The 27066-nt window shown below is 33.5% G+C and overlaps 2 protein-coding genes across 3 annotated transcripts in view; one reads left to right on the forward strand and one right to left on the reverse strand.

Annotated features, from left to right (window-relative positions):
- Positions 1-416: 416 nt before the first annotated feature.
- On the forward strand, positions 417-3095 carry LOC133202809 (uncharacterized). The gene is made up of 2 exons (XM_061338686.1): positions 417-436; positions 817-3095. The coding sequence occupies exons 1-2, from the start codon at positions 417-419 to the stop codon at positions 2864-2866; spliced, it is 2070 nt and encodes a 689-aa protein (XP_061194670.1). The 3' UTR covers positions 2867-3095.
- Positions 3096-3515: 420 nt separating this feature from the next.
- LOC133202808 (serine/threonine-protein kinase PAK 3-like) overlaps positions 3516-27066 on the reverse strand; it is a 28734-nt gene continuing 5183 nt past the window's right edge. Inside the window, exons 2-16 of one of the 2 annotated variants that reach the window (XM_061338683.1) lie at positions 24353-24487; positions 22372-22448; positions 20628-20737; positions 19312-19477; positions 19049-19110; positions 18843-18935; positions 14598-14773; positions 13838-14024; positions 11883-11975; positions 11096-11195; positions 10653-10749; positions 10448-10547; positions 9944-10081; positions 6083-6206; positions 3516-5774 (exon numbers count right to left, since the gene is read on the reverse strand). In XM_061338683.1, the coding sequence (XP_061194667.1) occupies positions 6123-6206; positions 9944-10081; positions 10448-10547; positions 10653-10749; positions 11096-11195; positions 11883-11975; positions 13838-14024; positions 14598-14773; positions 18843-18935; positions 19049-19110; positions 19312-19477; positions 20628-20737; positions 22372-22448; positions 24353-24420 (1551 nt within the window). In that variant the 5' untranslated portion in view covers positions 24421-24487 and the 3' untranslated portion in view covers positions 3516-5774; positions 6083-6122. Of the gene's footprint in view, positions 5775-6082; positions 6207-9943; positions 10082-10447; positions 10548-10652; positions 10750-11095; positions 11196-11882; positions 11976-13837; positions 14025-14597; positions 14774-18842; positions 18936-19048; positions 19111-19311; positions 19478-20627; positions 20738-20925; positions 21026-22371; positions 22449-24352; positions 24488-27066 lie in introns of those variants that run through there. The other variant, XM_061338684.1, reaches the window with a different exon arrangement.

Here is a 27066-nt window from a genome sequence, read left to right on the forward strand (position 1 = left end):
TTTAATGCAACCCTACTAAATATATAACTTTGGTCACTAAACTTTTTCTCATGAATACAGAATTTTAACAATGAAATTTAAACTACATAATTATGTGGAACTAGATTTACAGTACCGAGTAAGTTAATATGTGCGAGTGTCACCCTGAAAGGAGGGCTCATAAAATTATAGATCTTAATTATACTGTAGATCTAAATTATAGTGTAGATCTAAATTTTAAATACATGTACAACTGCTCAGTGCTGTGCTCATTGAAATTAATCAACAAAGATGCATGTGCACAACAACTAAATTTAAGATAAAATGTTGTAGAAATTACTTACTTTATCTACAATATGAAACATGTAGTCTCAGTAACTCAGGGGGTTTCCTCTTCTATTTATAGAATCTTCCTCTTTACTGAACATCATTTGAAAATGACTTCCTACAGTTGGATGTAAGTATTAAAAATGAGATTTGTATATCTATTTATGAATATATCAGAAGCACATATTTCTTAATATATTCTACAAACCACTAGGATGTAATTCTTGAGGCGTTGAACAATAAAAATGTTAACAATGACCTGTATACTTAGGCCTTGATACACATTAACTCAATATTATACTCGCCCAAAATGTTATTTCAAATCTGTTGACCCGGATCTATTGGTAAGTAGTGTCCAACCCCAGTTTTGAGTGTCGATCTGAATACCCAGCATGATATATTAATTTGGACTCGTTACATTGAAGGTATTACAGCCAACGAGTAAATAACCAAAATTTAAGTTTTTCCCACACAAATATCAATGTATTATATCTATTTTTTTTTTTACAGTGATTTGGGTATACAACATTTATCAGAGTCGGTGTTTGTGAGACTGTGTCAAATAGTGGGGACCTCACAACAGGTGACCATGAGAAGAGAACTACTAGACATGGATGAGAGGATGAAAAATCAAGTCATGTTTACAAGTGAAGAAATGGTAGTGATGACTAGTGGAAGTTTTAGAGAAGGATTCAGGCTAAAGGGATCTGATATAGACATGATGTTCTGGCCAAATGACCATAATATAATTTGGGACTTAGACCAGGCTCACAATTATGACTTAAATAGAAAAACACTGATTCTCTGTGATTGTTCTGATAGTCCACCTGGATTTGCTTTACTTGAATTATTGACACAGAGTCACTGGGAATTTATAAAGAATGCATGTATAAGAATCAATGGCAGACTCTATATATCAAGTTCTGAATTCAGACATATCACACATTCTGCTATTGTGCCTGATTCTAGGGAACATGGTCCATGTGGTAATGGTGCTATTGGGGTGGCAGAATATGACACAGCCCTATGTTTTTTCTGTGACTTTTGGCCCCCTCATGCCTCCAAATGGATAAACAGATGTCACTCATGGCCCCTGCCTCCTATCATTGATAAAATAGTCAGAAATGGATGCCACTTTGTAGCAGTAGGACACAAACTAGGAAATCACGCTGAAAAAGAATGGAGAATTTCCTTCTCTGTGGCAGAGCACTATCTAGTTTCCTCAATGAGTCATTGCCAGTTCTTAACATACGGTCTGCTTAAGTTATTCTTAAAAGAATGCATTAACAGTGGATTAAGTGATGAGAATAAATTACTGTGTTCTTATCACATGAAGACAGCTGTTTTTTGGGTAATTCAACAAAACATAATGCCTTATTGGTGTCCCCAAAATCTCCTGCAGTGTTTCTGGATCTGTTTTAAACTTATCCTGAAATGGGTGTATGAAGGCACCTGTCCCAATTTTTTTATTCCAGAAAACAACATGTTTCTAAGTAATATTCATGGTGAAGCACAAAAAAAATTGTTCATAAGACTTCATGAGTTGTATGAGAAGGGTTTAGCATCACTGCTTTACAGTCCATCCATCAGGTCCTGTGTTATAAGTGTCCTCCAAAATCCCAGGCAATCTATTTGTACAGATGAACACACTCTGATTTCCAAGGTGATGTTTGAAGTAGATCTATTCAGTGAGATATATCGCAATAATCTAACCATGCATGACCTACACCCCTGTATGAAGTTCCTCAACTCTGTAGGAAAGTTGATCATTTTACCCCTGACTCAATATCAGAATCTCATATTACAGAAGCGTACAGCTTCTATACTCCAGAGCACAGCTTTTATTTCACTCAACCTTTTAACTGATTCTGTACCACTCATGGTGCATACTAGCATGAACAAAGTGATATATTTAACAGACAAAAGGTCCCTTTACATGCTGAAATTAGCTGCCAAGTTTGGGTTCATTTCCGACATGTTGTACATTGCTATGTACTATTACAAGACGTTCAGATACCAGAGAGCTTCAATTGTGATAGAGATGATAAAAGCCAAGTTAGCACAGCCATATGTAGTGTATGGGGTACATGTAAATGCAGAGAAATATAGCGAGGCTATAGGAAGACATTCCTGGTCTACAAAGATGAGAAAGGCTGTAACATGGGATGTTTCTCTGAACAATGAAATCTGTTACATTAATGAATTAGTGCCAGAACAACAGTCTGGATTACAGTGTAGATATCCTGGATTATGTATCCCCCTCTTTGTTCTTTTACACATGTTGGAGATCTTGTGTTACAGACATGTAGACCCAGTGAGGACACAAAGAGCTCTATATGATTTACAGGTTCTTGTACACCATCATCTGGAGACGCACATACTCGGAGATGAAAAAGACATATCATGGGAGATCCTAGGGATCTGTCAACAGGTTACAGGGAACAACCAAGCTGCTCTGCATTCCTACCAACAATCTCTGACACAAATAGTATCCCACAAAATACAAAATGCTACATTAATGAGAATACAGCAAATCATGGGACTAATCCATAGAGTCTAATATTACATTAATGGTACATGGAGTACCTGGTAAATAATTTCCTTTAAGAATTGGATTTTTGGCACAAATTCAGCGATTCAAAACCTTCTTTTTTTGACAAAAGTATGAAGCACCAGTAAAGCAACTGTCCCATTTCCCCCCATGAATTGATAATTGTGTTAAGTTGCTCAACTTAGGAAAAAGGTCCATATAAGTATAAAATTTTGCTTTCCGGTATGACATTGAAGTGTTATTATCTTTATTCAAAAAAAAAAAAAATTCAAAAAAAGGACACTGTAGAACCAATTTTCAAACTTTTGTAGGCCTTTTGTTTCTTTACAACCTACTGTATTATATAAAGGAATCCTTGTCATAGGTTTACTAGTAAAGTTTGTAAAACACTTGATTGTTTTTTCTTCGTTTCCATGATTTCAGTTCATAAACATCTCGCACAAAAAAACCCCAACAAAAAACAATAAATAAATAAACTATCAAACAAACCAAACAAACAAAAACTTAACACTTACAAAACATTCCTTAAATACATGTAGCTGTTTCAAATACTGGTAGATTCATTTTCATCTGACCAATTATCTTTCAGATTATGATGTCTCAATGACTTTGAAAACACAACCCCCATAACATGCTGTCCAATAAAGAATGTAACAAATTATGTTTTTTCAAACATTGTATTCTATAATATAATACATATACAAAGTTTGAACTATATAATTAGATCAAGATCTGTTATTTCATTTCAGCATTTCATAATACATGGTATTATTAGGGTATACCCATATTTGTACACATATTTCATAAAATCTGCACATTTAAAAATGAGTGATTAATTGATTATTTAATTTTGACATTTCAGTTTTTTGTATTTTCTATATCTACTTTTCCCTATTTTTACTTACTTAATTCCTATTTGTGTGTTGTGTGCCATCTATTTGACAGTTTAAATAAATTCAATGCATAGAATGACCTTTTGAAATATTCACAACCAAGACAGACCAAGAACTGTCAAGCATAACATATTAGTTATCCATTGGACAAAAAATTACAAAATTGTATGATATTCTATAGTTCTTACTGGAATTGTCAACTAGCTTGGTATATATACAACCATTCATTTCTCTTTTTCCGTTCAAATATTGGTACATACATATACTATGGCTTATGACTTGTTCCTCAAAAGATGTTTAAACTAAAAATTCCAATTTGCAGAAATGGACATCATTGTTAATGTAAAACCAGAAGTCTCTGATGAGACTGTAGCTCTACTGGTCTGTACATATAACAAAGGAAACGTAGCACTTGGATTTGAAACTTTGCAAAATGTAGCAATAAATAGAATAATGTATCTTAATGTAGTCTACTTGTGTGCCAAGTTATATTGAAATCAAACAAAAAACTGTAGGGGGAGTAGCGTTTTAAAGGAATTTCATAGAAATTCCTATATTTAGTAACCATGGCAACACCATTCATCGAAATCAAAAACCGATGCACTAAATTATGTATCTTAGTGTAGTCTACTTGTATGCCAAGTTATATTGAAATCAAACAAAAACTGTAGGAGGAGTAGCGTTTTAAAGGACTTTAAAGAAATTACTATTTTTAGTAACCATGGCAACACCTTACATTGAAATCAAAAACCGATGCACTAAATTATGTATCTTAGTGTAGTCCACTTGTGTGCCAAGTTATATTGAAATCAAACCAAACCTGTAGGAGGAGTAGCGTTTTAAAGGAATTTCACAGAAATTTCTATATTTAGTAACCATGGCAACACCTTTCATTGAAATCAAAAACCGATGCACTGAATTATGTATCTTAGTGTAGTCTACTTGTGTGCCAAGTTATATTGAAATCAGACCAAAACTGTAGGAGGAGTAGCATTTTAAAGGAATTTTACAGAAATTTCTATTTTTAGTAACCATGGCAACAACGGTCATCGAAATCAAAAACCGATGCACTAAATTATGTATCTTAGTGTAGTCTACTTGTATGCCAAGTTATAATGAAATCAAACAAAAACTGTAGGAGGAGTAGTGTTTTAAAGGAATTTCACAAAAATTTCTATTTTTAGTAACCATGGCAACACCGTTCATCGAAATCAAAAACCGATGCACTAAATTATGTATCTTAGTGTAGTCTACTTGTGTGCCAAGTTATACTGAAATCAAACAAAAACTGTAGGAGGAGTAGCATTTTAAAGGAATTTCACAAAAATTTCTATTTTTAGTAACCATGGCAACACCGTTCATCGAAATCAAAAACCGATGCACTAAATTATGTATCTTAGTGTAGTCTACTTGTGTGCCAAGTTATATTAAAATCAGACCAAAACTGTAGGAGGAGTAGCATTTTGAAAAATTGTTTACAGACAGACGGACAGACAGACAGACAGACAGACGGACAAACGCCAGACACCTTACTATCGCATAAGCTCTTCTGGTCTCTGACCAGTAGAGCTAAAAACAAATACAGATAACAAAAAAAAAAAAAATAACTTAAAAATTCTAAGTAAGAGGCAGTTGTACTATTAGTAACCAATAACAAAAACAAAATGAACATTAAAGCTATGAATGAACAATAAAATCACTGATATTTGTATGAGAAAAATCATGATGACATTTTATTCTTACGTACATATCTTATTACAAAAATGCTTAAAAATTTGACATAAAGGTCACCAATATCACAATTTGGCTGAGTCTGTTGAGGGGGGAGGGGTCATTTCCCTCAGCTAGTCCCAGCAGGCATGATGACATGTAAAGCTGACATTTAGATCACTCATTCTGAAGCAGTGTCACTGAAAGACATCAAGTAGACAGTTCCCTTCATTTTATAGTTCTGAGAGAAAGAGCTAGGTCTCTCTTTGCTTCTTGCATTCACACCTGAAACTTCTACAAATCAATCATACAACCTGAAAAAGACAAATGGAGATATGATAAAAATTTCTACAGAGTAGCAACTTTTGAAAATGTCTAAACATGTTATAGAAAAAAATGGGAAAAAAAATTATAAGAGAAATAGAATATTAAGAAGAAATGGTAAAAATTGTCCAACAATTCAAAATCTTTAACTTCCACATCTATTTGAATTTTTTCAGTTCTTGCAGTTTTTATTATCTTGGGCAATTTTTTTTGGTTCTTTCAATATGCAACTTGTCAACTGCAAGATTTTATTATGACATAATGCACAAGTCCACATGAATGACAACATAATATATACCTTTTAGACACAGAGAGATTATTGCATAAGATGAACTTGTTCAATGTCCTTTTTGAGCTTCTTTGGCAGCTAGTATAAGTGGCTGTAGATTGGCCAGTGGCTTTGCTAACCGAAGGAAGGGATGCTGCAAAAGAGCAAACAAGCTTCGGTAAAACTAGTGAACTTTCCAAGTCTTATAGCATTTGAAAACGAGCAAGTGAACATATTACATTTCAGTAAAACAGAAAGCATTTTCTTTAATTCTAAAAAAAATATCAAAGCTCTCATAAATATTTCATAAGAAATTTTATATCAACAAAATACTGTATGTGTACTTAAAAAAGTGGGCTTTATATTTTAGCAGCTTTGGTGTAGACAACGATGCACTAATTCATGAATACCACTAAATCATTTATAAATACAATATACAGCACGGACATGTATAGCACTAATTCATGATTTCGCCAACAACTCCATACCCAGTGATTGCGCTAAATTTTGAATACGCCAATTTATGTACACGTACAGTATAATATCAGGTGCAGATCCAGAAATTTTTTCCAGGGAAGGGGGTGGGGTGGGTGGTCCAGCCCAGTCAAATAATTTCCAATAAAGAAATTTCTTGAATAAAAAAAAAAACAACAAAAAACTAAACTCCTTTTCCAAACATATCAAACCCAGAAAATTTCTTGACAAAAAAAATAAATAAATAAATGTAAAGTCCATTTTCAAACATGAAAAAAACCTATTTCTTGGTGGTGGTGGGTCCTAAGTCACTTTTTATTTGCTTCAGTATATACTTTTCATAACTCTGCAAATTCGGGGTAGAGGATCCAGACCCCCCATGGCAAAGGTAAAAGTTTCTCAAATGCAAGTCAATCTCCAAGTTCAAGAGATAAACCAGAAGTCTCTGATGAGACTGTAGCTCTACTGGTCTGTACGTATAACAAAGGAAAAGTAGCACTTGGATTTGAAACTTCGCAACATCAGCAATAAATAGAATTATGTATCTTAATGTAGTCTACTTGTGTGCCAAGTTATATTGAAATCAAACAAAAACTGTAGGACTAGTAGCATTTTGAAAGTATTTCACAGAAATTTCTATTTTAAGTTACCATGGCAACACCAATCACTGAAATCAAAAACCAATATACACCATTATGTCATGTAGTGTAGTCTAATCATGTGCCAAATTAGACTGAACTGTAGCAGGAGTAATGTATTAAAGGAATTTTACAGAAATTTCTATTTTTAGTAACCATGGCAAAACCATTCTTCAAAATCAAAAATCAATTCATCAAATTACGTATCTTAGTGCAGTCTACTTGTGTGCTAAGTTATATTAAAATCAGACTAGAACTGAAGGAGGAATTGCATTTTCAAGGAATTTCACAGATATTTCTATTATTAGTTACCATGGCAACACCATTCATTGAAATCAAAAACCGATGCACTAAATTATGTATCTTAGTGTAGTCTACTTGTGTGCCAAGTTATATTGAAATCGGAACAAAACTGTAGGAGGAGTAGCATTTTAAATGAATTTTACAGAAATTTCTATTTTTAGTAACCATGGCAACACTGTTCATAAAAATAAAAAAAACCGATGCACTAAATTATGTATCTTAATGTAGTCTACTAGCGTTCCAAGTTATATTGAAATCAGACCAAACCTGTAGGAGGAGTAGCGTTTTAAAGGAATTTTACAGAAATTTCTATTTTTAGTAACCATGGCAACACCGTTCATCCAAATCAAAAACCGATGCACAAAATCATGTATCTACGTGTAGTTTACTTGTGTGCTAAGTTATCTTAAAATCAGACTAGAACTGAAAGAGGAGTTGCGTTTTCAAGGAATTTCACAGATATTTCTATTTTTAGTAACCATGGCAACAATGTTCATAGAAATAGATGCACTAAATTATGTATCTTAGTGTAGTCTACTTGTGTGCCAAGTTATATTGAAATCAGACCAAAACTGTAGGAGGAGTAGCGTTTTGAAAAATTGTTTACAGACAGACGGACCGACGACGGACACCTTACTATCGCATAATCTCTTCTGGTCTCTGACCAGTAGAGCTAAAAATGTTGGTACTCAAAATAAAGTTCTTGTCAAAAGAAAAAAAACATGGAATGTGAAAGCCCTAGAACCAACCATTCAAAAGTTATGGCCAAGGTTAAAGTACAGGTAAACTTCGGTATCTCGACATCGGATATGTCGACAACCTGGGATATGTCGACGTCCGTCCGCGGTCCCGGCAGTATTTACTATATAAATGATTTGCAAAAACTCTGATATGTCGACCTCGGTAATCTCGACAACCCTGGTTATCTCGACGTATATTCACAGTCCCAAGAGCAAAAATTACCTGGTATATGTCGACATCGGCAATTTTCTGCTCCACTGAACCGAACTGTTTGTCAGATAGGGTCGCTCGTCACGCACGGACGGCTCCGGGTATCTCGACGTCGTCAAAAATTCACACCTTTCACACCCATGTTTTGACTGCACGCTGCTTAATCAATTCTATAGACTGTGTTTGTAGGTGAATCCAAAGCCCCATCGGCGTTTTTGAGACGTTAATTGCTTAATGTTCAGCTTGGGTAATATCGCTGATAAATCTACACGATTCTGCTTAAATTTACAGGTGTTTATTTATGTCGAAACCTAACATAACTTTTAAAATTGAAAAAGATAACTAAATTACAAAGAATAATAAACATATTGAATGAATTCAAACTAAAGAATTAAACGATGTTCTAATAACATTCAACAGGAAATAATCCGATTAACGACACGATTAACCGAATCATCCGTAATTCATGCATCTGTAATATCACTACGTTAGTTTAGATACACAAATCTCTTAAAAAATTAATATTAATGCACATTCTTCCTGAATGAAATAAGAAAAAAAAAATAATTACGCATTTAATATGTTTTCGTATCTCGGATGTCGACTTTATCATGTTTATACGGTTCGGTTCGAAGTTTATAGAGCGCATTTCGTATCCTGTTCTGACAAAAAAGCAAGTAACACGCGAATGCTGAATGGAAAAATTTAGAACGATTTCGATAAAGAGAAGGATTTTAAAAAACAACTTCTTAGATTTTTATTAAAAATAGAGGGATTGCTGAAATAAGTTGACCTACAGTCTATATTGAAGTCATGTACGTATAATAAGCTTATACACATGTATGTGTTTGGTTATGCAGTGAAATCTTGGACGTCAACTCTGATATCTCGACACCTCGGATATCTCGACATTTTCCGATGGTCCCGTCGATGTTGAGATAACGAAGTTTACCTGTATTTCAAAACTAGGTCAAACGCCAAAGTCAAGATCAAAGGGTCAAAATTGTTGGTATCCAAGGGAAGGTCTTATCACAAAGAACACATGTGAATTGTGGAAGCCAGAGCTCAAAACTTATGGCCAAGGTTAAAGTTTTTCAAAAGTAGGTCAAACTCCAAGGTCAAGATCAAAAGGTAAAAAAAATATATGTACCCAAGGAAAGGTCTTATCAAAAGGAATACACATGTGAAGTATGAAAGCCCTAGTACCAACTGTACAAATGTTATGGCCAAGGTTAAAGTTTGATAAAATTTTGTAAAAGTTGGTCAAACTCCAAGGTTAAGGTTAAGAGGTCAGACATGTTGGTACCAAAAGGTAGGTCTTGTCACAAGGAATACACATGTAAAGTATTCAAGCCTTAGCTCAAACTAATCAAAGGTTATGGGCAAGGTTAAAGTTTTTGTAGACAAAAAGAGAGAGAGAGCAAAAACAACATGCCCTCGAATCTTCCATTACGGGGGCATTAAAACAAGCACATGCAGTATTTCAATGCTGTCTTCCTTAAATCTGAATAGAATATAAAATTACCTTTAAAAGCTCTGAAGCTGAAGCTCTTTTTTCTACATCAACCTCCAAACATTTATCTAGGAGATCTTGGAAGACAGGGGAGAGTTTGTGTTTCTCTTTGATTTCAGGTTTACCATTTGTTGCTATTAGATACAGAGCCTACAGCAGAAAGTATAACATGAACAATCCCTGAATCATTGTTTCAAATTGTTGCCCTTTAATTGTACATTATATAAGTATGCCAAAGAGTAAATATTTTATCTTTAAAAGTACAATTTTCTTTTGAGTAAAACCTAATTTTCATTATTTTGTAGGCTCTCAGCCAATTTGTGGTAGTATTCTGTGATCACAGTTTATACAAGTGAATTTTTACTGGTACAGAAAGCTAACTAATAGTATTGTTTTGAAAGAATAAGTCTCCTACTAAAATTTGATTGTGAACCATAGAGAATTATTGTCAAGATATAGACAGTTTTTCAACACAGACACAGAAGTTGCTGAATAGAGTTTTATTATTGAACATACCCTTAATGGATTTTCATTCAGATATGGTGGTTCTCCCTCAATCATTTCAATGGCCATCACACCTAAACTCCAAATATCCACTTTTGGACCATATTGTTTCCTGCAACACAGAATTTAGAATGTACTACAATTCTGGGTTTTAAATTCAGAGTTCGTGAAATATACATATCACAGTACTAAACGTTGCCTTGACAATAACCCTTACCTAGTGACGACCTCTGGTGCCATCCAATAAGGTGTGCCCACCATTGTCGACCTTTTACTTTGTTCTGGAGATAACTGAGCACAAAAGCCAAAGTCAGCTGTGAAGAGGAAATGAATTCAATTAGCAACTCTTTTACTACATGTAATAGAGTAAAAATTGTTAAATCTGACACCTGTGCAATCAGTTTCACTATGAATTCGTTTCTTTATTTTCATTCCCACTTTACCATTTTCCATGTACTTTACATCTTGTTTATTTTGACACAAAATTTGTGTCCCAGTGCATGTAGGAGTAGAAAGATTTCATGTATCTATAATTCCATTTAACAATCATATCTATAGTTTAATTATGCTACAAAAATTCAAAATTATAGAAAAGTCCCTGCAATCTTTTCTTTTTAAAAGAAAAAAGGAAGTTGTAAAGTTCTTAAGAAGAAACCTTACTTAATTTGACACTTCCATCCATTCCCAGCAGTATGTTGTCACTCTTAATGTCTCGATGAATTACTTGGTTCTCGTGTAAAAATTCTAGAGCTTGTAAACACTGAAAACGGTAAAACATAACAACATTTAGAAGTCTAATACATAAAAAATTTCCCTCATGTTTATCATACTTCTTTCAAGCACTGTCCATAGGTATTCAGAAAACAAGATTTCTTGGTGCAGTCAAATAGCTGTCAAGATAAGGCTTATTAATGGGGAATAAAATTTTCTCTGGAAGTTGATATACTAGTGAGGATTCAATTTTGGCATTATTAGCGAGGGTTCTGAGATTGCTAAAATTTGAATATCACTTACAATTTATTCCATATCGGTTGTTATAGATACCTCTCTTGGCATTGTAAAATTGCTAAAATTACTTCTTGCTAAAAATATATACCAATTTTTGGAGATAAATTGCTAAATTTGTGTCTTGCTAAAATTTCCACTTTAACGGTAATTAAAGAAAAGTTTTAAAATATTTAAGCAAAGACCTCATGAAAAAATACATTTACAGTAGCTTCATCTCTTAAATGAAATTTCGTCACTTTTAGATTTTACACCACACAAAAATCCTCGCAGTCTGAGGGGTCAATTTTTAACTGCTACCAAGGTTAATGGAAAATTAATTGCTGGATGCCAAACCCCCACCGTGGGACAGGTGAATCAACTTCCAGATGCCAAAGTCGGCCAAAGAGGAGTAAGGGGAAAGGGGGTGCGGGTAAAAATTAAACACTTCATCAAGTGATACCTCTCTACAAACAGCTGCTATCTGTCCCTCATCCATACACGTTTCTGTGACAACATCAGTAAGAGATCCTCCAGCTAAATATTCCATAACAACCTGTAAACAAACATTAAAAATATAATATAATATATATATAATATATAAAATAGGAAAATATTCTTGAACACTGATATTTGGAATACCTGGGATATGCCAAAGTGATTTGGCAGTCCCACCCACTTTTTCTTAATCTTTTAACCTCATAATCTCGAATCCTCAGATATCTCTCAGTTTAATTTCAGTCCTGTGCACCTCCAGATAACGAGGTTTGACTGTATTACTGCATGCAATTTGTGCATCATGTTTGTTTGAACATGTCATTTGATTTGTTTTCAGTGCCTAAGCAGTCTTGCAAACATACTGGACTTAAAATAAAACCATGTGTACTTTAATTTAGCAAGAACATTGTTGTTCAAATTGCAGTTACATAGTATTTCAAATTCACTTTATATTCTCAATAATAAAAAGTTTTCAAATTAACATTTTTCTTTGTAACCAAGAAATTAAATGTGCTTTGAAATCAGTAAAATCACTGTTTCCAAAGGATTGGCTTAATTTTAAGGAGGTTCGATCCTGAGCTTCTGATCAGATTTTGGTCTAGACCTTTATTTCTAAAATTCTGCATCATTTTTAAGTTCTAACATTAAATCTGGATTCTACAATGCAAATTAAACTATATCCAATGAAAAAACTGCGATTAAATTTCATTCAAATAGGACTAAGCCAGGAACTATATTTTGTGGCGGAAGGTTTTTTAGAAGAAAATGATCAATTTTTCCCTTTTGAAATATATACAGTACTGTTAAGTTTAGATTCCTAATTTTCCATGCTGGTTGGACACAGAGCTGTTTTTTGCAGTGAAAAGTTTTATGCTGGTTCTGACATATCTGTTAAATTATTTCTTATGAATTCTTTCATCATATTGTGACAAATATAGTAAATATATTCTGAAAGTCCAGGAAAAAATTGAGCCAATTTTAACATAAAATTTACACCTTTTTAGTAATATCTAAAAATTTACATCATAGACCCCCACTTTTGATTTTCTTTTCTGAACATATAAGATAACTTTAACCAATCTGCTTAAATTCAACAAAAGTTTAAGACTTTAAAATAATTTTCTTGCTTGTTGAATTTTTAATGCCAGAAAAATCACATTTTGTGAGTGCAGAAAGGTCAAATAATTGATTATGCGAGGTAATTTGAAACTTTTCCGAGTCACAATTTTAATGTGTCTTTTTTTAAACAGACTAATAGTTTACTTTATCCCAGGATTCATTTGGATAAAAATCTAGGAGGGAAAATGTCGAAGACGTGATTCTTGATTAAGACACAAATTTCAGTGCATAAAGGTCATATTAAATGTACTGTAGCGCCAAAAAAAGGATATTGACCCCCATTTTTTGTTTTGAATTTTAATTAAGCTATGTATGTAGAAACTAAAAATATACTTGACAAAAAAAGTTTAAGACTTTAAATATCAGGATCCAACCTCGTTAAGTGCAATCTTATCTTTTTAATAAATGACCTGTGCACACTGAACTATATTCAGTACATCCTATAGCTTGACAATCCACCACAGTATACTGGGTAGTCTGATAATTTTCTGTAGACTTTGAGCAACAATTCATCTTGACTTGACTAATGACTATTGAATGGTATCGTAGACCAATTTGTGAAAATGACCTAAAATGGGTTGCATTCAAGATAGTAGCAACTAGCCTTACTGTTAAATTAGATATCTATGTCAATCTACTGAACGCAGAGTAGGAATAAATGCTTGTTATCTCTATATAGGGCTAGCAGATGTTTGCTCAACTTCATAGTGCCATCTAGAACTACAAAGCCACGATCTTGAACACAGCACAGTACTACAATTTTTTTTTATTGAAACCTGAGCTCAGTTGTTTTTTACTTACCCATAATTCCTCCCCGACCAAATAACTATCCAGATAATTCACAATATTGGGATTCTGATTTTCCCGCATCACTAAAATTTCATTGATAATAAGTTCTTTCTTTGGTTGTTGAGACAAGTTCATTGTTTTAATGGCCACCTCCCTTCCGGTAGCCACTTCTATTGCAATATACACAGTTCCTGATGCACTGAAAATGTCAGAAAATGCACAAATTTAACAACTTCTGAAAAATGTGCACACACTCATAGTTCTAATTTCAGAACATCAAAATAAAAATGCCAATTTAAAACTGTAGCAAAATACATGTATGACAAAAGTTATCAAAATATCTATTGGAAATCTATCAAATTTTGACTCCAATTCAAGAATTTAAAGTAGGGTAGATTCTACACAAAGTAGAATGTGTTTGCAAAGATCAATGTCCTCAACAGTGGCAAGTTCATTTGAAATATGACCTTGACATTGCATAATGCTTTGATCTCTGAAAGCCTTCTCATTAATAGTTCAAAAGTTTTTTGGTTTACCAGATTTTCCATCATGGGGCATAAAAGAACACTCAAGAGACCCAGATTCAAAGTAGCACACAACATATAAATCTATTGAAGAATATCATTGTTCAAAAGAGATTTTTGTGCAGATTACGTTAACATTTCTCTTTCTTAAATACATGTAGTAATCAATGGTATGGTTTTTTAATTTTAAGCTGAGTACAGTTTTCTTAAAAAAAAAAACTTCTTATATATATATTCTTAATCCTTACCCTTGGCCAATCTTTTCCATTTTTGTATATTTCCTATTTGGATCACCAATGGTCACAATTGTGCGTAATTTTTCTAGAATTTCTTCATCTGTCATTTTACGTTTCTTGGGTTTATCATTTTTACTTGTAGCGATAGCACCATTAGCTTTTTCTTCAGGTTCAATTGGCTTTGTATACTGGAAAATAAACCAGACATGATTCGAATACTATTCTCATTGTAATATTTATCTAATATATTATTTGGTCACCTTTAATACAGAACATTATTCTGTTTTTCTGATCCTTTAGCTTCAAAAGACTTCCAGAATTATTTTTAAATCTGTATATCTGAATATGGTTTCATAATTTTCTCCCCTCTAGGTTATGATACTCTTAAAAAAATCTAACATTGTCTGTGAGGATATAAAAGACATAGATCTGTCAGGACTGTTGCTTTGTACGTTAATAGACTTTGTTTTGTTCAGTTTGGTATTATACAACTTATCATTGACTTTATTTTGCCATATTTGCCGTTATGTAACTTACAATCACTATGAACTATATCTCACTTTGTAACTAACAACTGTTTTAACTTACAATAAACTTTGTTTGTAACTTACAATAGACTTTGTTTTACTGGGTCTGCTATTAGGTAACTTACAATAGACTTTGTTTTGTTGGCCTTGCTGTTAAGTAACTTACAATAGACTTTGTTTTGTTGGGTCTGCTGTTAAGTAACTTACAATAGACATTGTTTTGTGGGGTCTGCTTTTAAGTAACTTACAACAGACTTTGTTTTACTGGGTCTGCTATTAGGTAATTTACAATAGACTTTTTTTGTTGGCCTTGCTGTTAAGTAATTTACAATAGACTTTGTTTTGTTGGGTCTGCTGTTAAGTAACTTACAATAGACTTTGTTTTGTTGGGTCTGCTTTTAAGTAACTTACAACAAACTTTGTTTTGTCGGGCTTGCTGTTAAGAAACTTACAATAGACTTTGTTTTGTTGGGCTTGCTGTTAAGTAACTTACAATAGCCTTTGTTTTATTGGGCTTGCTGTTAAGTAACTTACAATAGACTTTGTTTTGTTGGGTCTGCTGTTAAGTAACTTACAATAGACTTTGTTTTATTGGGCTTGCTGTTACAGACCCTAAAACGTGCTACTACACCACTTGCACGGTTTGGTTCGTTTCGATTTGTGTACGGTACGCTTCTTGCACGGAACGGTACGCTTTGTGAACGGTACGGTTCGCTTTGTGCACGGTACGGTACGCTTCTTGTACGGAACGGTTCGTTTTGTGTACGGTACGGTTCGTTTTGTGCACGGTACGGTACGCTTCTTGCACGGAACGGTTCGTTTTGTGAACGGTACGCTTTAGTGAACGGTATGTAAATTAAGTGGGCGGAGCCTGTACGCTTTAGTTTATGATTGGCTACTTCATAAAGTCGTTTATTTCTTTATTATAATCTCTTTATTTTATATAAATGGAAGGACGGTATCGCAAGCATTTTTAATAAGTTGTTTTTAATTAGTCAAAGCTGTTATAAATATTTCCTTTTTACAGCTGTGTTTTCATTATTACATGTAACTAGTCGTCTTATTAACTGTATCTCTTTTAATTTACTTTCTGTATTCGAACTACTTTCAATTTTTGAAATGAATAATTTTAGCTGTCAGGTTATTATCATTTTGTACACCATCTCCTTATGGTTCAGTAACTTTGAAATAGATCGAACATATCAACAAACACTGCATAACAAGGATGAAAAAAAACATTTTGGTTGCGTCGCCATGAAGGCCTTTCTGTAATTTTTTTTAAGAATAATCGTAGATATATTTTTTATTTCCTTTCAATTTTCCTAATAGAATACAGTTATTAGTTTAAATATTCACTTATCACACTTTGAAACAAATGAGTTTGATTTTATACATCCCTCATGCTCTCATTTCGTCTACCATTCTTTTTACATTCTTGCCGCTGTTGCTTCATTAAAAAAAAAAAAACAACAACAACAACAAAAATTTTCTCTTGACCGAATGATCAAAGAAACAATTAAAAAATAAGTTATTGTTTTCATATTTATTTGTGAGGAATTTTATTTTATCATTTTTTTTACATAGATTGCTTAGGTGTTTGGCTCACTAGGAAAAATACATTGAAAAGTAATCGGTAGAAGTGCACACAATTAGTGCAAAATATAACTTAATTTTTGCGCGCGTAATTGTTTTCCTTTTTACATAAGTTTTCCATCAATGTGTAAAAATGCTTTTTAAAGGGAAGTTACAATCGAGAAAACGGTTAAGACAGCTTCAATTCCATCTACAATGTATAAATGTATATTAATATATATTGACTGCAAAGAAAGATTTCCGAAATAAATAATATGTCAAAATGTTAGAAATAAATAGTCCGTTTTTAATTACCTAGAAAATAAATAATATGCAGCCATGTATGTCCTTAAAAACTTTGAAAATGAATAACTTGCCCATGCCGGGTGCTACCCCCCCCCCCCCCTTTGTTTCCTTGTCAAACTCAAACTTTTGTATTGAAGATCTAGAAAAAAAGCTGTCTGCACATGAAATCCTACTTATCTGCTGATTAAAACTGGTGGGTTCATTGTTGTAGACTTACTGTATAAGACAGCAAACTGTTGATACACGTGTGAATGTAGGCATATTTGGACTAACGGGATTAGATACGGTTCAATATACACAGTTTAAGTTTTTACCTGTGCACGTGTGATGACAGTACTTGATCGAAATTTTCAAATGTTTTAGAGTAAATAACGAAAGTATGGAAAGACGTCAGTCTAGATAACAATACCATGTCAAGAAATGTACAGTGTTTCTTAAAAAAAAAAATGGATGAACATGCATGCACGGACGAATCATTAAAAAAAAAGATTAATCTTGGCTTTACGTGTAAATTCCAGGTAACATATTTTACCTGCAGGTTTCAGTGAATAAAGCAAATGAAATGGGAAAATACTTTAAATAAAAATTAATTCTGACATATATCCATTTTTTTTTTTTTTTTTTTTTTGATTACCTGTATTAAACTGAAAATTCCATGCGAAAATGTGGCGATCGAACCTTTTGACAGTATGTTATATTGGCGATAACATCTTAGGTTGGTCAGAAGAGTGTAAACCAACACAGTTATTTATATATACATCACTTTTATTTTTTTCTATTGATTGAGAGGCGTTTACATTTGAACATGTCCGGTTTCAAATTGACAATTTAGTTTCGTAATTTTTTTTTTTTGTAATCATTTCTCCCTAAAACTATTACTTACATGAATAAAAAATGAAACAAAGGGCTTGATTTCGGAAAATAGCACAGAATCCTAATACATTTTTCAATTTGTCTTGGTTTCCGAGAACGTCCATAGAGACAAGAATAGGGTAGAGTAAAGCTATAGAAATAAATGATAAAGTACTTAATTCACTTTTATTTATTATAAATTGTACACGAAAATATTACGATGCTGCATTTAATATGAAAAAAAGTTAGTCAAGCACAACCCGATCATGCATAGCGAATAAGGAATCGCCTCACACTCTGTCGAGTTGTTTTGAAGTCGTAATTAGTTTTGAGTAGTTTCCTTATATTAAAAGATGTAAGTCCAGATGCATGGTACTAAATAATAATATTTTGAATCTCTAAGTTATTTTCCATCCTTCTTTAACGGGCGCTGCGTCGAAAGAAATAAAAAAAAAATACTTACTGTAATTGGTCATCGTAAGATCGGGGCGTGGCTTGCATAATTATTTCAAAAATTATTCATGAACAGTACGGTTCGCTCTTTGCACGGTACGATACGCTTCTTGTACGGAACGGTTCGTTTTGTGTACGGTACGGTTCGCTTTGTGCACGGTACGGTACGCTTCTTGCACGGTACGGTTCGCTTTGTGTACGGTACGGTACGCTTCTTGCACGGTACAGTACACTTCTTGCACGGAACGGTACGGTTCGTTTCTGAGGTGTAGTAGCACGTTTTAGGGTCTGTAAGTAACTTACAATATACTTTGTTTTGTTGGGTCTGCTGTTAAGTAACTTACAATAGACTTTGTTTTATTGGGCTTGCTGTTAAGTAACTTACAATAGACTTTGTTTTGTTGGTCTTGCTGTTAAGTCACTTACAATAGACTTTGTTTTGTTGGGTCTGCTGTTAAGTAACTTACAACAGACTTTGTTTTGTTGGGTTTGTTGTTTTGTAATTTACAATACTTTATTTTGTTGGGTTTGCTGTCAGGTAACTTACAATAGACTTTGTTTTGTCGGGTCGAGTGGCAACAGGAGGGGGAGCTTCTTCTTCCTCTTCTTCAGAGGCATGTGTTGCTTGTTCAACCTTTTGCTGTCAAATGTAATGATAAAATTGAATATACCTGTGAATTGTTGACTTAATAAAGCAATTTTTAATGAAAAATGATTCCATCATTTCTGATTTTCACCAAAATAAATACTTACAGGTGATATAACAACATTGTTGGAGAATTTGTCAGAGAGTGTGGGACGCATGGAATCAGCACCTAGGTACAAAACCTCCAAATTAGTTATGTCAAACTGATATCTTAATTAATAAACAAAATTCTCCTTAACTGCTCATTTAAATGTCTCAAACATCAGTGCATTAGCCAATCAAAATGCATTTTACAAAACAGTTGCTTCAGAATTATATTTCAAGGGGCTAACATTATTTATGCTATGGCCAAACAAGGCTGACTACTTACTAGGTGGTTTGATATTGGTCATATACTTCATTTTGGGTTCCTGCTGCTCTTTGTTTGTAGCATCATAATAATTGAGGACATCCAGAACAGCCTGTGGATTCTTCTTCTGCTCCATCTTAGAGATGTTAGACTGAGAAAGAAGTTTGGCCCACGACTCAGGCATCCCCTGTGATAGAAAACCATTGAACATTTATTTTTAAGAAATTTAAGGTCTCACACTGAAGGGTTATGAAAATCTTCAAACAACTATTCCCCACATCCAGGCCAAATTTATTTCTTTCTTTGAACATGAAAGAGGTTTCCCACCATTTATAAGAGTCCCCCACCCTACCCTATCCCCATTTGTCAAGAGTTCTGATTGGGTTTTCTTTATTCTACTGAATATGGTGAAGTAACTTCCCAATTATACTTAAAAATGAGTGTCACAAATAATACATTTTTTCCCTATATTGACTGTGTTTGGCAGGAGATGATAGAAATGGGAAGAAACAAACAAGGAAATTAAACATTTTAAAAAAAAATTTGTATATCAAGTTCAAAAATGAGTATGTACCTTTGTAATTTACAGCTTGTATCTACATCAATTCGGTGCATTTATATCATGTTTAAACTGGTTACACTCTTTTTGCATCACATCATGTGTATGAGGATATACTTGTTTTTTTAGAACAGAAAGGAAATTTTGCAGGCTTCGTGCATTTCATTAGGAAAATGTAAACATTATTAAGGAACCAAAAGTCATGAATCAAGTGAGACAAGTTCACACATTAGACGTTGGATTTCTTAACACAAACATCAACATTACATGTTGTATGTATAATTGTATATGCAATGTTTTTCTTTTTTTTTTAATCAAGAGCCCCCCATTTACTACCAAGCCAATTATGACATTCTTCTAGCCTTTAATCCAACTCTTTATCAGCTAATCACTGATATCCCTCTTGAAAAACAAAGACACAAGTCTACCATGTTTTCAGCTCTTGACACACATACTCTGCCACACTTGGGTAACACCCCTCCCACCTCCTTATAACCACAACAGCTAATATATTGACATTCTGATCTTTTGAAGTGCAAGAGTACTTTCATAAGAATGTTATGTGGTATAAATGGCTCTAAAATTGGACCTACAGTTTATAGTTACATAATATGGCAAGGATTCATACTTATAGAGCTATATTACGGGAACATAAGAAAAGTAAGTGGAGGACTACCTTGTTTACATGACAGAATTTTAAATAACATTCTTTACTTTCCTTAAAATATTAAAGAGTATAACTCTTTTTTATTTCGAATGAAAGACATCTTTTACACACCGTGAATTCTCCGGTATGGGGATCGAAGCCCACATGGACTGTGTGCTCAAAGTTGGAGGGATTTGAAATAATTGGCTTCTCATTTTCTTTCAACTTTTTGGAATTTAAACCTGTAAATAAATATATAAATATGATGTTTATGACATTATTAACCATATATATGAGAAAAAAAACTTTAACTAATTTGATCTATATCTCTATGCCATGCAATATGAACTAAAATATATTTCATTTTCATTCAAGCATGCCCTGTAAATATACTGAGGATACATGTACATCTTTCTTAAAAATTCCCAACCTGAAAGCCTATTGGATCCTCCACTCATTCTTCTCTGAAGAGTAATAAAAACATGGGACCAACTTGATCTCTTTTTCTCACTCATATTACATAAAATCCAACAGAACCAAAAATATACATTAAAAAAATCAGCAGAATTGCTCACAAACTGGCATCACATCTCCAAAAAAATTCCTCTAACACACCTTCTACCGTCAAAGTTAACACTAAATATACCTCGGCACTACAGGAAGAGGACTATGCGATTACTGCACTACAGAAAACGAGGAGCAATTGACAGGGGCAGAATTACTGTCGCAATACAATGATTATCCCATTAAGAGTGTTGTGAACACGTCAACAGACAGCATCACATTGTGTAAATAAAAACACACTTCATCAGGGTTTTTTTTTCCCCTGCATGGTCATTCTGAAACTCTCCACGAAGTTTCAATCTTGAATTATGTCTTCCATCAATTTTTGGAGGAAAAGAAACAGAAACATCTTCAACACACTTCTAAATACATTAATATTGAAACTTCTATGACTGCTTCTTACTGTGGATTGTAAACAATATTGGATGCAGACAATATATCAAACACTTCAACATTCCTAAGATTCTGGTTCCTGTTTTTCTGGTGCACAGACATTTGTCACCCACAGCACTCTCATATGTGTTTACATGGCATCAATCATCTCAAAGAGGAAAGAATGCTTCTCATGACTTAGCAAAGTGTACTATGCCCAGATGTATGTGACATAATTAAGATAGCCTTTTTACATATTAAACAAATATCAAGAAACATCAAAACCTTTGCCCACATGACTGACTTGAACCTATAACTTTGACTGATATGTTAATAAAGTATTCAAAGTAATCATTTTGTTGTATCTAAGGAAAAATGGATGAAGCAATGGAATTTGCAATAGATATGAATGAAACATATGTACTTGAGTTTTGCCCTTTAAAAACTTAAATTCAGTATAAATGTCTGTTTTACTTCAGCTGCTGATTTGCAGAGGCCAAAGTTCTCTGTACAAATTGATATCTCTACATCAGAAAAAGCCGTAAAGTTCATTCACATGCAGCAAAAACATGTATCATAGTTCCAAAGCAAAAAAAAAACATCCAGGAAAAAAAAAATACAAACCCTGCGCGTGCCAAGATTAAATGATTCAGTATTGTGCAGTATTGACAGGTGTAATTCCATGTGAATTTTTGATTCTGTACAATTTGTGCATATACACAAGGAGATCTAACAGTATTTTCTTGTATTTTTCAAATCCAATTAAAGAATGAAATCAAAATCTCATCTAATCTATGGACACCCCCCTCCCCCCCAATCCCTGAACTTAGTACATGTATTTAGTCAGCAAATTTATTTCACTGAAACCAATGCACAGTCATTAAAAAATTACCTGTAGAAGTACAATACATATAAATAAAACATTAAGACAAAGACATACTTTTGGGAGTTTTTGTCTTTTTCCTTTCGTCGGGTTCTTTTGGCAGTGGTTTATGTTCTTGTGGCAAATTTCCATCCCTGAAAAACAAACGAAACCACACCATTAACACCTAATGTTTATAAATAATACCAAACCACTTCAAACAGAGCTGTCTGACAAAAAAGATACTTCAACTGGCATAAATATTTTAATACACTGATGTTTTCATTCTCTCCTAAACCATTATTTCACCAGATAATTATACAGTCACACTTTGGTATCTTGAACATCTATGTCTCAAAAACCATATATATATGCCGAAGCGAGTTGGAAGTCCCCTCCACTTTTTCTTTATGTATTTAAACCTCAGTATCTCAAACCCTTGGATATCTTGATCTTTTTTTCAGTCCAATCGAGTTCAAGATGAGATACTGTGCATATACGTCTTTAAAAAAAAGAAATTTGGGATGTAATGTTGCTAATCAGGGCATGTAACAGAAGTGATTGGTGTGGGTATAACGTGTGTATGTACAGTTTCATTTCCATGCAAGGTACAGTATATAGATATGGTGAAGATTTATGTACATTCATACAACAGCTGAAGTATTATCTGTAAAACACAGAACAATAATGCCTCGGCCTGCAGTGAAAATGACTTCCCATAATTCAAGACAGCACTTGATTTTCTGAGCAATTAGTTTTATCAAGATGTCTGTAGGGGTTCCCTAACTGTTGAGTGTGCAGCATCTGTTCTAAACACACCGCATTCCTGACATAGCTGCATTAGAAATCCCCAGTAAGACAGTATCTATTAAGCAATTGTTAAAAAAAAAAAAAAAAAAAAAAATCATATTTCCTTGGTTGAGATAAACAACGCCTTCACTTGTTGGGTGTACAATGTTTTCTTTGTACATGACATAATATATCTATGTAATACATATCATGTTCAAAAATTATAAAACCAAGTGACCTATAAAGTCAATTCAGCTGAAACATAAACACATCATGCTGTTATTAGTGTTACACTTTAAAATTTCTCATTGAAATAATGTTTGTAAACTTAAATCTGAAATTCCTTGCTTTAACTTTCATGCCCGTTGATCATTGGGTCAGATAACATTCACAAATGTTTTATATATTCCAACAGAAAGCAAACAATGTCTGCCCCCTTGTACCCATTTAAGTCTGCCATCTTTTTAAATCTAGGTTAATCAGCATATTTTAGACATGGCCTTCTAGATATGTGTTAGTTTATCGATAGAGAAATATGAATTGAAAATAACCCATTAACCCTCACTAACAATGTTAATCCAAAAGAAGTGATTCATTTTGAGTCAATATCTACATGTCTGCATGGGGAGGTTACCGAGTTTAAAGCAACACATCCACAAATAACAAGTACTCTGTACAAGTACTAACTAGAAGTTCTACATAATTACATCTGTGAGAGCCAATGTTTACCATTAGTTGGCATCAAGCAAGGTTAACCACTATGAATTCCTCATTGGCTAGTTACTATGTATGCTAAGAGATGTTTTATGAACTTTATATGAGAGTATCCCCATTGAAGAGCTATAAGTGGCAGTTCACTAGGGAGTTTCTTTATTATCATGACACTAAGGAGGGGTTAAACACTAGTATAGATATTCTTTTGTTGTTTCCTCTTCCTACACTCTTAGGCTAAAGAAATTACAGCTGAATTTCAGTTTCTCAAACACTGATATCTCAAACCTTATGGATATGTTAAGTCATCAAGTCCCTATCACCTTTCCTCTTTGTATTTTAACCCCAATATCTTGTACCCTTGGATATCCCAAAGTTTTTCCTTGGTACCATCGAGTTCGAGATAACGAGGTATGACTGTTCTCAAGAACACTGAAACTTTTGTTGTGCACACTGGGTAACAATTAATTATGGAAGCCTATGTCATTTACTGTAATAAAAATGTGATACCTCCTTAGTCTACATGTACAAAAAACTTCTGTGTATAAAAATTACTCACCTCATAGTACTAGTATGCCTCACGGGAGGGGCAGGGGGTTTCTCCCCCTCATCAAAGCTGTCCGACATGGTCAGGCTGGCTTACTCAGCATTCATCAATACTTGCTAGTCATCAACAGGCTCAGAATGCAGGCCTCTGAAAAATCAACATGACTCAGTTTCAATGACCAATTATCAGACAACATGTCATCCTCAATAACCAGCAGGCAACATTCAATCCCCCATGCAATCTTTTATATTGATTCCATATTGTGTCAAACACTGTCTCCAAAAAAACAAAAATCCCCCAAAAAATCATTAAAAAAAATAGTTCTTTATAATGAGGCCTTAAATACTTTACTACACAAGAATCAATAGTATGATTCATGTCTTTAACCAGATCACTCACTCATTACTACATTCAGAAAGTTTTACATCCTAAAAAAAACAAACAAAACTGCCATTATTGGCAATTTGTTATAGCACACAGCTCTGAAAGAAAATTTTCTTGTTAAAACTCATATTGTATCCCAACACAGCAAATCACTGCTAATCGGAAGAGGAGAAAAACAAACCTGAAATGTTTTGTCTGCTACTGGGGGAAAATTTTGGAATGTTAATGGACTACCACAGGAATAATGTCAATTAGACCTTTCTGCTTTTAACGAGTCTAGAGCACCATTACACAATAACTGCCCATCCTTATATCATCCATACACACAAGGGAAAAAAACCTACGGTGTTAAAATTCCAAGGTATTGAAATCAAGAATTTTATGCACTTGTACTCCAATGCACAGAAAAAAACAGGAAGACTTACAACAATACAGGTAGAATTAACAAGCTTAAATGTTTTCTATGCCCCTGGTCAAACCCCTTGACCCGGCATTCCTTCCTTCACTTTTGTGTGCAGTTTTATAAGCTCTTTGCCAATGTAAATAAGATCAGCTCTATATAAAAAAAGCTAAGAGAATGACTCATCTCTCTCTCTCTCTCTGGAGCAGTGCATATTATTGATGACTTGTTATCATTGATCTGGTAGAGGTAGCATGCTTCAGGATTTACTCCCTAAATCCTTAAGAAAAATTTTGATGAAGGTGGAGATTAGGCCAAAAAACAAAAGGACACAATCCCACGTAAACAAGTGATGTCAAAGGAAAACCTCATTAACGAATGACATTTAATTTTTTTTGCTGTCTGACTATATTAATTCCTGTTTTTACTTTTATAATCTGTAATTAAAAGCCATATACACTGTATACTTTTACAACGACAACAGATAAAACCAATTTTGCTAAAGTGGTATGCTTAATTTAACACCAATACAAATTCAGATCTTTAAGCTTTAAAAAAGTTTTCATAAAATAATCAAACGGTTAATTGATTTTTATTTCATGTTGATATTTGACATTTTCAACAAACTCATAAATCTCAATGGATTTTATGACAGTCCCTATGCGGACGTTTATGACATGACAGACCGAGAAAGGAAGTGAAGATTTCCCCTCCTATTATGTAATTAGCTACATAGAGGTTATCGTTTGTCTGATGGCACAGTTTCCAATCGAAGGAAATCTGATCAATAGAAATGACTCATCTCTGCTTCTGCAGAAAGCCATTGAGCTAAACCCCCAGATTACATGCTGCATTGTGTACAAAAACTGCTCTATGAAGGACACATATGAAAAGTTCTGCATGAATCTTATTGAAAGCATCTTTAGATACAATCTCAAACATTCTCTTTCATTATCTTGAATATCATCTTTAATTAAGAAGTTTAAACCCTTACAAAGTAGTAAACTATACACTGTCACAGATATTTTTTTTTCACCATTCATGCAGCACTGTTGCACAGATTTAAATTTTTAATAGACAGGGAGAAAAGTATTTCATATGATTCACATAAAGTGTAATTTTAATAAAAATACAAAAAGTATAAGAAACAGGTGGGTATATATATGCATGTATATCTAGGAAAAACAGACATATCAGATTCTTTTCTCATGCACGAGTGTAAATCAACATCTAATACACAAATTACCACCACATACTAAAATCTAATCTGATGATTAAAATGTGGGGTGGGGGGAGTTCTGCTTTCAATCTCCAGAAAATATATCACAACAGGTGCAGTAGCAGGCATGTAAATGTATATATACTACATACATGCAGCATTTATTCATATTTTCACTCAAAATAAAAGCAATTCTCATCAATTCTCATCTTTGCTTTTTTATCATGGATAATCTCTTTTCCTTCAATAAGTTATGATTTAATTATCTGTATTTTACTAAATTTTAAGCAATTAATGTCATATAAGGAAAAGCCTTTTTTCCTTCAATAACTTATGATTTACCTGTAAATGTGCTAAATTCTAAGCCATTAAACTCACATAAGTTGTTAGGCAAGAGGTAAAGCTACATTATTGCGTGTGTATCATTTCTGCTTTGATAATACTAATTAAAAAGTTAGAATATAATATATCTAAATTGTAAGGGTAATTGCATCAGGAACAAAGTGGTACACACTATCTATGATCTAATATGTTTAACAGGCAATTTCCCCTTCAATGGTTACTTAGAATTGTGACATCAAACTGAAACCAGTATTTGCTTATTTAGCTATTGACAATATCTCCACTCAGTACAATCAAATGCATGCCTTTCATCTTCTGAAATCATGCAAGTTAATCAAACATCTAAATGATCTCTATATGTTGTGAGCAGCAACCTACTGT

Source organism: Saccostrea echinata, unplaced genomic scaffold (genome assembly GCF_033153115.1).
Source record: "Saccostrea echinata isolate AGI-Se365-2 ecotype Australia unplaced genomic scaffold, CSIRO_AGI_Sech_v1 ptg000047l, whole genome shotgun sequence".
In the NCBI taxonomy this organism is placed as follows: domain Eukaryota; kingdom Metazoa; phylum Mollusca; class Bivalvia; order Ostreida; family Ostreidae; genus Saccostrea; species Saccostrea echinata.

Coding starts and splice junctions, on each gene's coding strand:
- LOC133202809 (XM_061338686.1), top strand. CDS start 417: ATGACTTCCTACAGTTGGAT. Junction 437..816: donor ATGACTTCCTACAGTTGGAT/GTAAGTATTAAA, acceptor TTTTTTTTACAG/TGATTTGGGTATACAACATT.